The sequence below is a fragment of the Anoplophora glabripennis genome, unplaced genomic scaffold (genome assembly GCF_000390285.2).
Source record: "Anoplophora glabripennis isolate ALB-LARVAE unplaced genomic scaffold, Agla_2.0 scaffold1238, whole genome shotgun sequence".
Lineage (NCBI taxonomy): Eukaryota > Metazoa > Arthropoda > Insecta > Coleoptera > Cerambycidae > Anoplophora > Anoplophora glabripennis.
The window spans coordinates 80,563-95,652 of record NW_019417347.1 but is presented as its reverse complement, the minus strand read 5'-3'; the positions used below and the strand labels follow the sequence as shown (position 1 = coordinate 95,652).

The window sequence follows — 15,090 nt, the reverse complement described above, 5'->3', positions numbered from 1 at the left end:
ACAGAAATATAATTAAACAACTTTATGTATATTTTTGTGTGGATGACCTTTAAACAACTTTGGTTCTTTTATCACAAGCAGCAGTTTTTCAATTAATCATTACCAAACGCATTTTCGATACAAATCTGATTTAATTGTTACCAAAATTTTCATTTATTTTTAATGAAAATGAAATCGTACTTTGTGAAATTCAGGAACTTGAAATTGAATGTTTAAGTACACTATTTGTGGTGAAATCATTTTCAGGTACAAGCAATTCAGTCAAAAATAACAATAACATTCATTTTAGATTTTCCTCGTTCTGTAAATTATGAGCAAGTTTTCTTATAAAATTCATATGCTCCTTAAACAAGAATAATTATTAGTGATTTTAAGACTTCACAGCCCGTGCCAATATTTAAAATATGATAGTTTTTTGGGTTATGCCGTGGCCTATGTGCCTGGTCGTCACCAGTTACAGACTTCCTTTGCACTTCCTTAGCCTTAGCTAGGAATTTTTTATCTATTCTTCTTGTTCTCGGGCTAGACCTAGGGCTTCTGATAGCGGCGTGCCCATTGAGCTTAGTCCAAGAACAGCAAGGGCAGGACAAGGATTGCTCCTACATAACAACCAAGTCAAAAAAAAATATCGTACTTTATATAAAGAATAATTACAGGCAAGTTTATTTAAATTGCTTTATTTTGACATGAAATATTTTATCATCCTGTGCAACAATATGAATTTCTTGACAAGTTTCTTGAATAGTTAGTTAGTTCATGGGAACAAAAATTGTTAAAAGTAAAACCATTTTTACCAATTAAATCTCAATCAGTTGTGACCAAATATTTGCAGATGTCATTCAAATTGTGATTTTAAAAAATGGATGCTGCTCTGATACTGATTTTCTTACAAAAAAATACCAATTTTACAATATTACCTTTCAGATTCGGTTCCTTTGAGGCCTTTAAAAACCAGATGGTTCAACCCGACGGAAGTTTAAGTATAGGTGGTAGATTATTGTGTGGTTTGGGTGCTGGTGTTATGGAGGCCATTTTTGCCGTCACACCCATGGAAACGATCAAAGTCAAATTTATAAATGATCAACGAAGTGCGAACCCCAGGTTCAAAGGCTTCTTCCATGGTGTCGGGATCATCGTTAGGGAACAAGGCAAATATTACTAATAAATATATCACATTTTCATTAAAACTTAAGTTTATGCCTTCAGGTTTCGGGGGTATATACAAAGGACTGACTGCGACAGTGATGAAACAGGGTTCAAACCAGGCTATTAGATTTTTCGTAATGGAGACTCTCAAGGACCTCTATAAGGGTGGGGATAGGGAGAAGAAGATACCTAAAGTAGTTGTAGGAGCTTTTGGTGCAGTAGCAGGTATTTAAATTTTTTATATGTAATGATCAACGTCTGGTGATCCGGTGATCGATATATCTTCTTTTTCATGAAATCAACTGAAAATAATTAAATTATAAAAGTGGTGTTATATTTTCATCAGCTGTCATTCAAATGGAGGATAAAAAAAATTATTCACACCATCAGCAATGCTTTGGTATTTTTTTTTTACACAAAAGTGTATTTGATCTTCATGGAGAATATTTTGAAAAATAGTAAAGCTATATGATTAATTTCTTTTTTTGTTCTCTATTTCGGAAATATAAAGCGCAACCTTCGTATTTTGTGCAATACATTAAATTTATTCCCACATGGCTCAAAATTTGCATGGCATTAGTGGTGTTAATAAATTATCACATAAATTAGATTTATTCTGCAAAAAGCTTTGGAAATATACATTTTAAAGAAAAAATTTCAAGTAAATGTTTCCCAAATTTCATCCACTTTTTGTGTATCGACGTCAAAATTTCAGGAGTGATTTTCAGTTGTTAATATCTTGTAAACGGTTGAAAATATAAAAAAATACTACATAGAAAATATACTTACAAATAAAGTTCTTTCTAGTGGCATAAAAGCAAATGTTTCTGAGTAAAAAAAAATTTAAGTTTATGTGAATACAACAATTTTTTTTTATCTTACATTTTAGTGACAGCTACTGAATATAACAGGATTTTAGTATGTAACACTGCTCACACTCACGCCACTGTTCGAGTTAAAAATTATGTTTGTATTGAAAAGCATGCGCCTTTATCAGGATTCATAGCGCCCTGATGGAAAACTGGGTATACCAGGAAAAGTTGGGGAATTAATTATTCTTCATAAAAAACGGAATAGCCAGGGAATTTTAAAAGTATTCATGAAAGTCAGGGATTTGACGTTTGCTACTGGAAATTTTGTGAAAGCAGGCCCTGGGTTCTTGAAAGAGAAAACCTGGTAAACTCAGGGAATTCTATATTTCTTTTGAACTATCAACCCTGCTTTATTAACTATCATTACGTACTAAATATCACTGAAATATCTCGACCGGTTTCGGAAATATGAATTAATTTCTTTTTCCTAAAATTGTAACACCCTGTATTTTCGCGGAACATTTTTAGACCATAGTATATAAAGCAAACTATCATTAATTTTCCATGTAGAATCACACCCTTAAATAAATATAAATAAATAAAAAATATAAATAGATATCCTATATAAAAAACGTAAAACTTTTAGAAAAAAATAACATTTTGAAAATTCAGTATTAGCTGTATATTATACAGGATTCTTCATGGTAAGTGGCCTATTAAACATTGCAGAGAAACCAAAGAAAATATGACTGAAATTTTGTTTAAGGAGGTTATCAGATATGTTCTCTTCAATAAAATAATGCCATCAACTTCCGGTTATACCGGAAGTAGTTGCCAACTTCGTTATTTTAAATGGAACACCCTACATATTATTGCATTATCGACAAGATAAATTAAAAATGACTCAAAAATGTTAAGTACCTAAATCTAACCATTTTCGAGATAATCGACATTTTATAAAACTTTTTAAATTCAAATGGAAATCCTGTATTTTTTTCCACCATATTATAGAAAATTAAATTCTCTTTTCACCGATATAGCCATTGTAGGGGTTACAGTTTAGATTTCCTCAGGTATTTGAGGTTTTTTTCCATTCTCAAAAACATTACATTAAAAATATCATCAAATGTGCCTTGAAATACAAATATTGGTAGTGTCATTCAGTAGTTTTTGCAATAAAGATGTCTGCTTTAATTTAACTGTGTATTGGAATTAATAACACCACTGACATTCGCTATTGTAACTGGGTCACTGTATAGGGTGTTTCAGATTTCACAGAAAAAAATTATTCTTTCTGAAAACTGAAAGGACCCCTCACAAATCAAACGGAAATTGGCTTTCAGTGAAATCGGCCGAATTTTGGATATGTTGTTCCTTTTGGTGTCCAGATCAAAAGTCTCCACGGGCACGAAGCTCGAAAATCTTCCCTGCGAGCTGTACCCAGCTTGGAAGGTTAGAGACCGGTAATACCCGATTTTCGCTGATTTTACCTCTACCCTTGCATTTTCGGGATATACAGGATGTCCCTGAAAAGGATGGACAACGCTTGACCACAGGTTCCTTGAATGAACATAAGACTATTTAGCCTAACTTACCTATATACAAAAGTGCACGCCTACCGATATATAGCCTTCTAAATATAGATAACCTAGTTTTTTTCCAGTAATTTGAAAACTATTTTTCTTAGAAACTTCTAATTTGATACACTTGTTTTTTTTTATGTAAGGGCAAGGTAAATATAGAATTTGGTGAGAATACATATACAGGATGTTATCTTTCTAGTGCCTGTGCGCCACTGGCTATCCCGTAACTTTTTTGTGTGCACCAATGACGACAGAATTTATATTTTTAAAATTAAGCATTAATTTAGAAGATTTTTTGCTCTTACAAAATTTTGATATATCGTTTATGGATTTCGAGTAAAACTGGCATTTTTTATACATTAAATATAGGCAAAAATTCCGATTTGTAAAAAATAATTTATAATTGCAGCCTCAAAACGGGGAATAATAATGAGAAAACGTCACATTAAAAAAAAATAACTACACATTTGTAGTATTAGTATTATCAATCAATAAAATAAAAATCAACACTAATATTTTAAATAAACAGTATCAACTAATAATGTAAGAAAGTGAACATTAACATTTTAAATAAACCTAAATTGGTATTTGTAATCACATTAAAATAATATTACAGTAAATGCTCAAAGTTACTTCCTTGTTCTTAAACACAAGCATTAGTTCTTCGAAAATGAAAATGAATTTTATCCAATAATTGTGCATTCCTCTCATAACACTAATTTCATGTTGTATTCTTTCCCATTATTCGTTTTCTGTATTTACTGAAAAGTTATAAACTGTGGTCCGCAACACTCCCCAAAGGAAATAATTACATGGGTTTAGGTCCGAGGATCGAGGTGGCCATTTTAAAGGGGGGCATTATTTCCTATACCTATCCACCTGTTAGTATAGTAACCTGTAATAACTGTTGCCATGCTCTGCCATTAAATGCCTTTTATTTACTTGAGGAATTTCTTCGACTCTTTCCAAAATTTGTTCCTCCAGCTGAATAGTTCCGGCCGTACATTATCCACGATTTAATGTTACAGTTAAAACTTGTGATTTGGAATTCTTCGATTAGGAAAACTCAGAATATGTTCGAACAGTAGCACAACAATTTCCTTCACAATAACCCAAAACTAATAACATATCAGTTTGTTCAGCAAAAGTATAAATTGCAATAAAAAACAAAGTAAACTAAAATTAAATCACAGCTAGCTTGACACTGAAACTTTTACGTATTGTTATGAATTTGTTTCTTTGTTATATCGCACCTCGTACTAGACTATTCTATTTATCTTAATCTAATTTTATATTATTTAATGTGTAAAAAATGCCAATTTTACTCGAAATCCATAAAAATTATCAAAATTTTGTAAGAAGCAAAAAATCTTCTAAAATAGTGCTTATTTTTGATGATTATTAAAAACAAACAAAATTAAAATCGAAATGCATGTGGATAGACATAAAACAATTTCAGCCGTTACTGACGTTTGAATACAAAATCCTCAAATGTCAGAAACGGCTGAAATTGTTATATGTCTGTACACATGCATTTAGATTTAATTTTGTTTGTTTTTTAATAATCATCATTGAGGTTTTATATGTTTTTATTGTGTGTCTTGAAAAAGGAAATAAACATTTCCGAAAGCTCGACGATATAACGAAGAGTGTTTATTTTTATTTTTGGCCATTTCACATTTTTCCGACTGCAACCCTAAAATGCTTTTTCAACGTTTGTATCAACTAGTCAGTCGTGACTACCCTTTTGCTTATATATCCGAAAATGCAAGGGTAGAGGTAAAATCAGCGAAAATTGGGGATTACTGGTCTCTAACCTTCCAAGTTGGGCACTGCTCGTAGGAGAGATTTTCGAGCTTCGTGCCCATGGAGACTTTTGATCTGGACACCGAAAGGAACAACATATCCAAAATTCGGCCGATTTCACCGAAAGCCAATTTCCGTTTGATTTGTGAGGGGTCCTTTCTCAATTTATGAAACCCTTGTTCGAAGCAATGTATAAGTTTTATTTTGCATCCAATAACTTATTTTAGGAGCCGCTTCTGTATTTGGAAATACTCCAATAGATGTAGTCAAGACGAGGATGCAAGGCCTCGAAGCCGCAAAGTACAAAAACACGTTGGACTGCTTCTTTAAAATTTGGAAGAATGAGGGTCCCTTAGCATTTTACAAGGGTACTGTTCCTAGATTGGGTAGAGTTTGCCTAGACGTTGCCATAACTTTCATGATCTATGACAGTTTTATGGAAATGTTCAACAAAATATGGCCTTAATCTCGTTTAGGGCACAAGCAAATGCTTTTCGAAACTTATTTCTTAAGTTACACACATATTTTAAACAAAAGATTGAGAAAATTGCCATATCTTTGTACTGACAGTTTTAGCAGAAGTTTTGGGTTTGAATCTCCCATTTCATGTTTGACTTATATTTTTGTATAATTGTGAAATGCATGACATTCCTATTTAGCATTTTTTTCTGCATTTATATTGATCGTACTAGTCTTAATTATTATGTACTGCCAAATTTTGTACAAGTCGTATATTCCTATGTAGTTTATTTTTTCTTGACTTGATTTTTTTCAGAGCCATTCGATTTACCTTTATGGAAGTAAAATGTAACTTTGGTTCTAAAAAACATAGTTGTTGGTAATTTATGTACTTTTTTTAAACAGTCAGCGTTTTGTTATATTTTTGTTATATTTATGTAATTTTTTAAGTGTTTTGTTGTAGGTTTGACCTCTAAAAATATGTGCAATTTTATTTAGTGTTGAATGAATTTTAGAAAAAATAAATAAATAATATAATTGTGATTGTAATTTATTCCTGAGTTTGATATTATTGTTTAGCAACCCTTTGTTCCATCCGCAGAAGACTGTACCATAAATGAGATTTTTTTTTTTGTTAATTTTGCATCAATTTTACTTCCAGTGAGGGAGCAAGCAACTAACCTTGTAGGTACCAGTGGCTGCTCGTGACATTGAGAATAGGTGAAGCATATTCATTGACTGACAAAAAGAAAAAAAAAGTACCGCATTTTCAAATTTTCAAGGTCAAACGGTTTTAAATGAATCTGGAAATTTTTAGTTGCATTTGCAATATTACTGAAAAACTGACGTTCGTGAGAAGGATTTTCATTTAGATTTTATAAAAAATAGAAATATTAGTTCGGCTTGTGGACTTCTGCTAACATGTTTAACACACACCGTATATGTATGTTCCAAAGAAGCTTTGTGGTTACGACAGCCTCGCGTTACATTCCCAAAATTGTTAAATACCTCCTTATTCCACATGCCTGACTTTACACCCACAATTAAACACGGCATACAGAAAGGTTTTGTTAAAAAAACACTTCCACATAACCACTTATACTCCGAATACCATTCATTCCGAAACTTCCGAATGTACACATTGTCTTTTGACTTCCCCTTTCTTCCATATCGAGAGAATAAGGCACAGGTCTCTAGCAATTTAAAAAATCCTTTTTGTCCTCAATTTTCCATCTGGAAAATGGCATTTTCAATAAAATACATGCTCGGTCATACATAGGAAACATTTCTACAATTATTGTACAAAACAAATATTAACTATGAACCATTATAAACGTGCATTGAGCGACGGGTATCGTATAAACTGTTTAAAGGCAGGAGATGGGCTATGACAATGCTGCTTGAATATCCCTGTCACTCGTTCCCTTACATCGTAGTTTACTCCCGTGTTGGCCGCCTCGTTGCCATGACGACCGCCGTAAACAACGCTTCGAAGAGAAGTAGACCGATTTCGATCTGCGTCACTTGCGTAAACTATATGAGGTTGATGTTCGCGCTCAACGGAGGCAATATTTTTTTAGAAGGCGTTCACTACGCAACTATTCTGTTTATTTCTGCGTATTAAACACACAAATACAATACAATTTCAATAGAGAATTGTACCTAAATTATAAAATTTATATAAAATTAAAAATAATTTTAATTTGCACAATCAATCGGAAATTATAGGTGAAATGGTGCGTCGCTTGCGTCATCCGACGAGCCGCCACTGGTAGGTACTACTGAGATCTATGACAGTGGACTTAACTCGAGTGCCACTGACCTATAATCATATATATTTATCAATATTTTCTGCATTATCCATGTGTATTACTAGAAAATTTTAAAAACATACTAGTAAGTTATGGGGCTTTATTATTTTTTAGTTAAAATTTTACATAAGTACTAGAAAAATGCTTTAATAATGTCCTGAGAAAAAGAAATTTAAATATTCACTAGTTGCAGAATAGTAGGCGCAGTATTAATGTGCCATGTGAAACTAATGTGCCATTCATTTCGCATAGTGTTCCAATATTTTCTATTTCTATCTTTACCTACTTATTATGTACAAAAAGAGAAACAACTGATGTTGATGGTTCAACTTCTTGAAATCTGTGTATGTGAGTCAGCTGAGGTGTCACAAGCATACAAGTGGAAAGGGCGTATTATTATTTCACATTTTAGTTAGATACCTATCTCAATAAGTGTTGTCAAAAATTGGAATGGTTTGCTGATGTCAGTGGCCAATCTGACGATCAGGAGTCGAAAACGCTTGAACTTAAAAGGTCAAGAATGTTGCATAACAAATAATGTGTATAAAGGAATTTAATAATAATAATAATAANTAGTAGTAATAGTAGTAATAGTAGTAATAGTAGTAATAGTAGTAATAGTAGTAATAGTAGTAATAGTAGTAATAGTAGTAATAGTAGTAATAGTAGTAATAGTAGTAATAGTAGTAATAGTAGTAATAGTAGTAATAGTAGTAATAGTAGTAATAGTAGTAATAGTAGTAATAGTAGTAATAGTAGTAATAGTAGTAATAGTAGTAATAGTAGTAATAGTAGTAATAGTAGTAATAGTAGTAATAGTAGTAATAGTAGTAATAGTAGTAATAGTAGTAATAGTAGTAATAGTAGTAATAGTAGTAATAGTAGTAATAGTAGTAATAGTAGTAATAGTAGTAATAGTAGTAATAGTAGTAATAGTAGTAATAGTAGTAATAGTAGTAATAGTAGTAATAGTAGTAATAGTAGTAATAGTAGTAATAGTAGTAATAGTAGTAATAGTAGTAATAGTAGTAATAGTAGTAATAGTAGTAATAGTAGTAATAGTAGTAATAGTAGTAATAGTAGTAATAGTAGTAATAGTAGTAATAGTAGTAATAGTAGTAATAGTAGTAATAGTAGTAATAGTAGTAATAGTAGTAATAGTAGTAATAGTAGTAATAGTAGTAATAGTAGTAATAGTAGTAATAGTAGTAATAGTAGTAATAGTAGTAATAGTAGTAATAGTAGTAATAGTAGTAATAGTAGTAATAGTAGTAATAGTAGTAATAGTAGTAATAGTAGTAATAGTAGTAATAGTAGTAATAGTAGTAATAGTAGTAATAGTAGTAATAGTAGTAATAGTAGTAATAGTAGTAATAGTAGTAATAGTAGTAATAGTAGTAATAGTAGTAATAGTAGTAATAGTAGTAATAGTAGTAATAGTAGTAATAGTAGTAATAGTAGTAATAGTAGTAATAGTAGTAATAGTAGTAATAGTAGTAATAGTAGTAATAGTAGTAATAGTAGTAATAGTAGTAATAGTAGTAATAGTAGTAATAGTAGTAATAGTAGTAATAGTAGTAATAGTAGTAATAGTAGTAATAGTAGTAATAGTAGTAATAGTAGTAATAGTAGTAATAGTAGTAATAGTAGTAATAGTAGTAATAGTAGTAATAGTAGTAATAGTAGTAATAGTAGTAATAGTAGTAATAGTAGTAATAGTAGTAATAGTAGTAATAGTAGTAATAGTAGTAATAGTAGTAATAGTAGTAATAGTAGTAATAGTAGTAATAGTAGTAATAGTAGTAATAGTAGTAATAGTAGTAATAGTAGTAATAGTAGTAATAGTAGTAATAGTAGTAATAGTAGTAATAGTAGTAATAGTAGTAATAGTAGTAATAGTAGTAATAGTAGTAATAGTAGTAATAGTAGTAATAGTAGTAATAGTAGTAATAGTAGTAATAGTAGTAATAGTAGTAATAGTAGTAATAGTAGTAATAGTAGTAATAGTAGTAATAGTAGTAATAGTAGTAATAGTAGTAATAGTAGTAATAGTAGTAATAGTAGTAATAGTAGTAATAGTAGTAATAGTAGTAATAGTAGTAATAGTAGTAATAGTAGTAATAGTAGTAATAGTAGTAATAGTAGTAATAGTAGTAATAGTAGTAATAGTAGTAATAGTAGTAATAGTAGTAATAGTAGTAATAGTAGTAATAGTAGTAATAGTAGTAATAGTAGTAATAGTAGTAATAGTAGTAATAGTAGTAATAGTAGTAATAGTAGTAATAGTAGTAATAGTAGTAATAGTAGTAATAGTAGTAATAGTAGTAATAGTAGTAATAGTAGTAATAGTAGTAATAGTAGTAATAGTAGTAATAGTAGTAATAGTAGTAATAGTAGTAATAGTAGTAATAGTAGTAATAGTAGTAATAGTAGTAATAGTAGTAATAGTAGTAATAGTAGTAATAGTAGTAATAGTAGTAATAGTAGTAATAGTAGTAATAGTAGTAATAGTAGTAATAGTAGTAATAGTAGTAATAGTAGTAATAGTAGTAATAGTAGTAATAGTAGTAATAGTAGTAATAGTAGTAATAGTAGTAATAGTAGTAATAGTAGTAATAGTAGTAATAGTAGTAATAGTAGTAATAGTAGTAATAGTAGTAATAGTAGTAATAGTAGTAATAGTAGTAATAGTAGTAATAGTAGTAATAGTAGTAATAGTAGTAATAGTAGTAATAGTAGTAATAGTAGTAATAGTAGTAATAGTAGTAATAGTAGTAATAGTAGTAATAGTAGTAATAGTAGTAATAGTAGTAATAGTAGTAATAGTAGTAATAGTAGTAATAGTAGTAATAGTAGTAATAGTAGTAATAGTAGTAATAGTAGTAATAGTAGTAATAGTAGTAATAGTAGTAATAGTAGTAATAGTAGTAATAGTAGTAATAGTAGTAATAGTAGTAATAGTAGTAATAGTAGTAATAGTAGTAATAGTAGTAATAGTAGTAATAGTAGTAATAGTAGTAATAGTAGTAATAGTAGTAATAGTAGTAATAGTAGTAATAGTAGTAATAGTAGTAATAGTAGTAATAGTAGTAATAGTAGTAATAGTAGTAATAGTAGTAATAGTAGTAATAGTAGTAATAGTAGTAATAGTAGTAATAGTAGTAATAGTAGTAATAGTAGTAATAGTAGTAATAGTAGTAATAGTAGTAATAGTAGTAATAGTAGTAATAGTAGTAATAGTAGTAATAGTAGTAATAGTAGTAATAGTAGTAATAGTAGTAATAGTAGTAATAGTAGTAATAGTAGTAATAGTAGTAATAGTAGTAATAGTAGTAATAGTAGTAATAGTAGTAATAGTAGTAATAGTAGTAATAGTAGTAATAGTAGTAATAGTAGTAATAGTAGTAATAGTAGTAATAGTAGTAATAGTAGTAATAGTAGTAATAGTAGTAATAGTAGTAATAGTAGTAATAGTAGTAATAGTAGTAATAGTAGTAATAGTAGTAATAGTAGTAATAGTAGTAATAGTAGTAATAGTAGTAATAGTAGTAATAGTAGTAATAGTAGTAATAGTAGTAATAGTAGTAATAGTAGTAATAGTAGTAATAGTAGTAATAGTAGTAATAGTAGTAATAGTAGTAATAGTAGTAATAGTAGTAATAGTAGTAATAGTAGTAATAGTAGTAATAGTAGTAATAGTAGTAATAGTAGTAATAGTAGTAATAGTAGTAATAGTAGTAATAGTAGTAATAGTAGTAATAGTAGTAATAGTAGTAATAGTAGTAATAGTAGTAATAGTAGTAATAGTAGTAATAGTAGTAATAGTAGTAATAGTAGTAATAGTAGTAATAGTAGTAATAGTAGTAATAGTAGTAATAGTAGTAATAGTAGTAATAGTAGTAATAGTAGTAATAGTAGTAATAGTAGTAATAGTAGTAATAGTAGTAATAGTAGTAATAGTAGTAATAGTAGTAATAGTAGTAATAGTAGTAATAGTAGTAATAGTAGTAATAGTAGTAATAGTAGTAATAGTAGTAATAGTAGTAATAGTAGTAATAGTAGTAATAGTAGTAATAGTAGTAATAGTAGTAATAGTAGTAATAGTAGTAATAGTAGTAATAGTAGTAATAGTAGTAATAGTAGTAATAGTAGTAATAGTAGTAATAGTAGTAATAGTAGTAATAGTAGTAATAGTAGTAATAGTAGTAATAGTAGTAATAGTAGTAATAGTAGTAATAGTAGTAATAGTAGTAATAGTAGTAATAGTAGTAATAGTAGTAATAGTAGTAATAGTAGTAATAGTAGTAATAGTAGTAATAGTAGTAATAGTAGTAATAGTAGTAATAGTAGTAATAGTAGTAATAGTAGTAATAGTAGTAATAGTAGTAATAGTAGTAATAGTAGTAATAGTAGTAATAGTAGTAATAGTAGTAATAGTAGTAATAGTAGTAATAGTAGTAATAGTAGTAATAGTAGTAATAGTAGTAATAGTAGTAATAGTAGTAATAGTAGTAATAGTAGTAATAGTAGTAATAGTAGTAATAGTAGTAATAGTAGTAATAGTAGTAATAGTAGTAATAGTAGTAATAGTAGTAATAGTAGTAATAGTAGTAATAGTAGTAATAGTAGTAATAGTAGTAATAGTAGTAATAGTAGTAATAGTAGTAATAGTAGTAATAGTAGTAATAGTAGTAATAGTAGTAATAGTAGTAATAGTAGTAATAGTAGTAATAGTAGTAATAGTAGTAATAGTAGTAATAGTAGTAATAGTAGTAATAGTAATAATAGTAATAATAGTAATAATAGTAATAATAATAATAATAGTAATGATAATAATAATAATAATAATAATAAAACATTCATCAAGCGGCCCGTTTTTTGAAAGAAAAATATTTTTCACCCTTCTACAGCGCCGAGCGGCCCAAAATGACCGCGGCATATCGGGAAACCTCCCGAGTTCCCGCATAGCCAATCCGCCTCTGTGTTGTTGAGTGATGAAGCAAGGGCGTCGCCAGCCAATGGGCTAGGGGGGGGGGGGCAAGATAAGAGAGACAATTGGATAAATATAAATCACGGGTAGAAATAGGTACAGTGAATTAATTTTTTTTAGAAATACTTTTAATAAAACCTTTTTAATACAAGAAAAACATTAAAAAATATATTTTTATTAATTGGAAATGGAAATACAGATTTGATTTGTGGTTCCAGATTTCTGTTTAACAATTTCTATAAAGGACAATGTTTTACCACACCAACATGAAATGGCCTTAGTGAATGCATGCTCCGTTCGCCCGCCCTATTGCTATTGACTCGAATATTACTAAATGACTGGAAATTCCATCCTTGACGATAGACCGATAATAAATATTAAGTCCAAGTTTGCAGTTTATCTAAAATTTAAAACTAATTAAATACAAAAATTTAAGGATAAAAAATAATAACCTTCACAGTATCAAGTTTAAAGTTATAAAGCAAAGCTTATTGTTAATTATATATTATTGAAAATATATAAATTTCTTAAACCTATCGGTAAACCTATAAAATTAAAAATGTTTTTCATTCCTCCTATATAAAATTGGTGCGTTAAATATAAAAAAAATAGATAAAAATTTATTTTTTAAATTTAAAATTGCAGAGCTAAATTTTTAAAATATGGAAACGTATTACTTTTTAACATAAAATTTTATATTTTTAAATTCTTTTGACAATAAATTTTATACGAATTTATTACAATTGTTTTTTTAAAATGTAAAATTCAAAGATTAAGTAAATAAAATATTTTATTAAAAATTTCCAATCTTAGCTTAAGAAAATTTTTGTACTTTTATCGAATTTCTAGGGGGGCAGCTGCCCCCCTTGCTCCCCCCTTGGCGACGCCCTTGTGATGAAATGCAAATGTGCAGTGCTTTAATAAAAGTGTTTCATTAACTGCTGAAGTGAAAATGTAAAACAATGGAACATGGAAGGAAAAAAATAAATTAGCAATGACGTTAAATACGCGATATGTAAGATTCGCGGATTTTATTTTTAAAATGAACTTTCAACATTAAAGAAAATTCAAATTGCTATCGTAGAAGACGGTGATTTGCTTAGTCCCGTACTACGCACGAAATGAATTTTCGTTATTTAAAATGAAATTGAAAAAGTATGCCAATAAAAACGAACGAAATTGAAGTATTGCGAGTACTTTAAAATAATAATAGTGTTGCACATCTGAAATGAAAATTGATGTCAAAAGTTAACGAAACATGAATAAATGAAAGACATAAGACTTAAAAAAATAATAGAGATAATAGAGTGTAAACAGACACACCCTCTCGCGAACGACAGCGATTAATAACAGACCGAAAAAGGTTTAAACCAAAAACTGGTTCCGAAGGTTTTTGACACACTGACCTCAAGAATTGCTCCATCCTGTCAGGTTTTCGAAATATCCTAATCTAAATGTGCGATAAAGAAGATAATTTTCGAAATTACCCCACCATCCAATCCGGACGGGAAAATAAAATACGTGTTTGACGGAGACTATCCATACAGAACCCATTTTAATTATATAAGTATATGCTGATGCTCATCTTTCACGTGCTGTAAGATAAGACGGTGATAATTTTTTTTAACATATGTCATTTAGTGACGTTACTGATTCACACGCAAATGTTAAATTGTAGTCTTGATTTATGATCATGGACTATAAGGGTGTTTCTGAAATAAGTGCGTTCCTTGAAAAGGGTGATAGAGGGCACGTAAATAAGCAACTTTTATTAAGCTACTGATGGTCTAAAATATTACGTTTTAAATTGAAAAAAAAACCGCATGAAGGTTTAAACAAATTTAAAGCCGTCCCTGGTGCGGCAGCCAGCTGTACCTGCCGGGCGCCGCAGTGCGAAAGCGCGGAGGCCAGTTTTGACGGTTTAAATTTTGTGTTCGAAAATGCTGAAATTTATACAAATCTCGTTTAAAAGTAACACAATAATAAAAGGAATAAACGAATTATTTACCGATAAACTATATGCTCTACAAAAATTGTGGTAATAAACATGCTTCCAAACGACGCTCAAAATTAGTACGCATATGTGCAAATACGTAAAAAAGTCTCAAATAAATTGTACTGACATTCGCCGTACGTTAACACCATAATTATCTGCTAATCCTTGATCAGAAAACATTTTATCCACGACTATTGTATAATGTACCCATTATACGTCTGTTTGCTCGACCTTAATAATACCCATTAATCACGGCAGTGATTAATGAGTCATTAATCACTACTCTCAGATGCTTCCTTAATTTAGCTATAATATTATATTGTTCTGCTACAAACAATCCGTTTTTAAAATTTTATCGTGTAAACCACTAAATATTTTCAATTCAGTGCTGTACATATAAAAAAAAAATTAAAAAAGTGAATTTTCCTAGACCGGATTCGAACCCGGGACCCGCGGTTGGAAGGGAAAGAGCATCTACACTGAGCCA

The 15,090-nt window shown here is 29.4% G+C and overlaps 1 protein-coding gene across 1 annotated transcript; it reads left to right on the top strand.

The window, feature by feature from the left end:
• The first annotated feature begins 825 nt into the window (after window positions 1-825).
• LOC108915682 (putative tricarboxylate transport protein, mitochondrial) lies at window positions 826-6,347 on the top strand. The gene is made up of 3 exons (XM_018721782.1): window positions 826-1,148; window positions 1,207-1,371; window positions 5,575-6,347. The coding sequence occupies exons 1-3, from the start codon at window positions 860-862 to the stop codon at window positions 5,811-5,813; spliced, it is 693 nt and encodes a 230-aa protein (XP_018577298.1). The 5' UTR covers window positions 826-859; the 3' UTR covers window positions 5,814-6,347.
• The last annotated feature ends 8,743 nt before the right edge of the window (window positions 6,348-15,090 follow it).

Coding starts and splice junctions, on each gene's coding strand:
- LOC108915682 (XM_018721782.1), top strand. CDS start 860: ATGGATGCTGCTCTGATACTGATTTTCTTACAAAAAAATACCAATTTT. Junction 1,149..1,206: donor GATCATCGTTAGGGAACAAG/GCAAATATTACT, acceptor TTATGCCTTCAG/GTTTCGGGGGTATATACAAA. Junction 1,372..5,574: donor AGCTTTTGGTGCAGTAGCAG/GTATTTAAATTT, acceptor AACTTATTTTAG/GAGCCGCTTCTGTATTTGGA.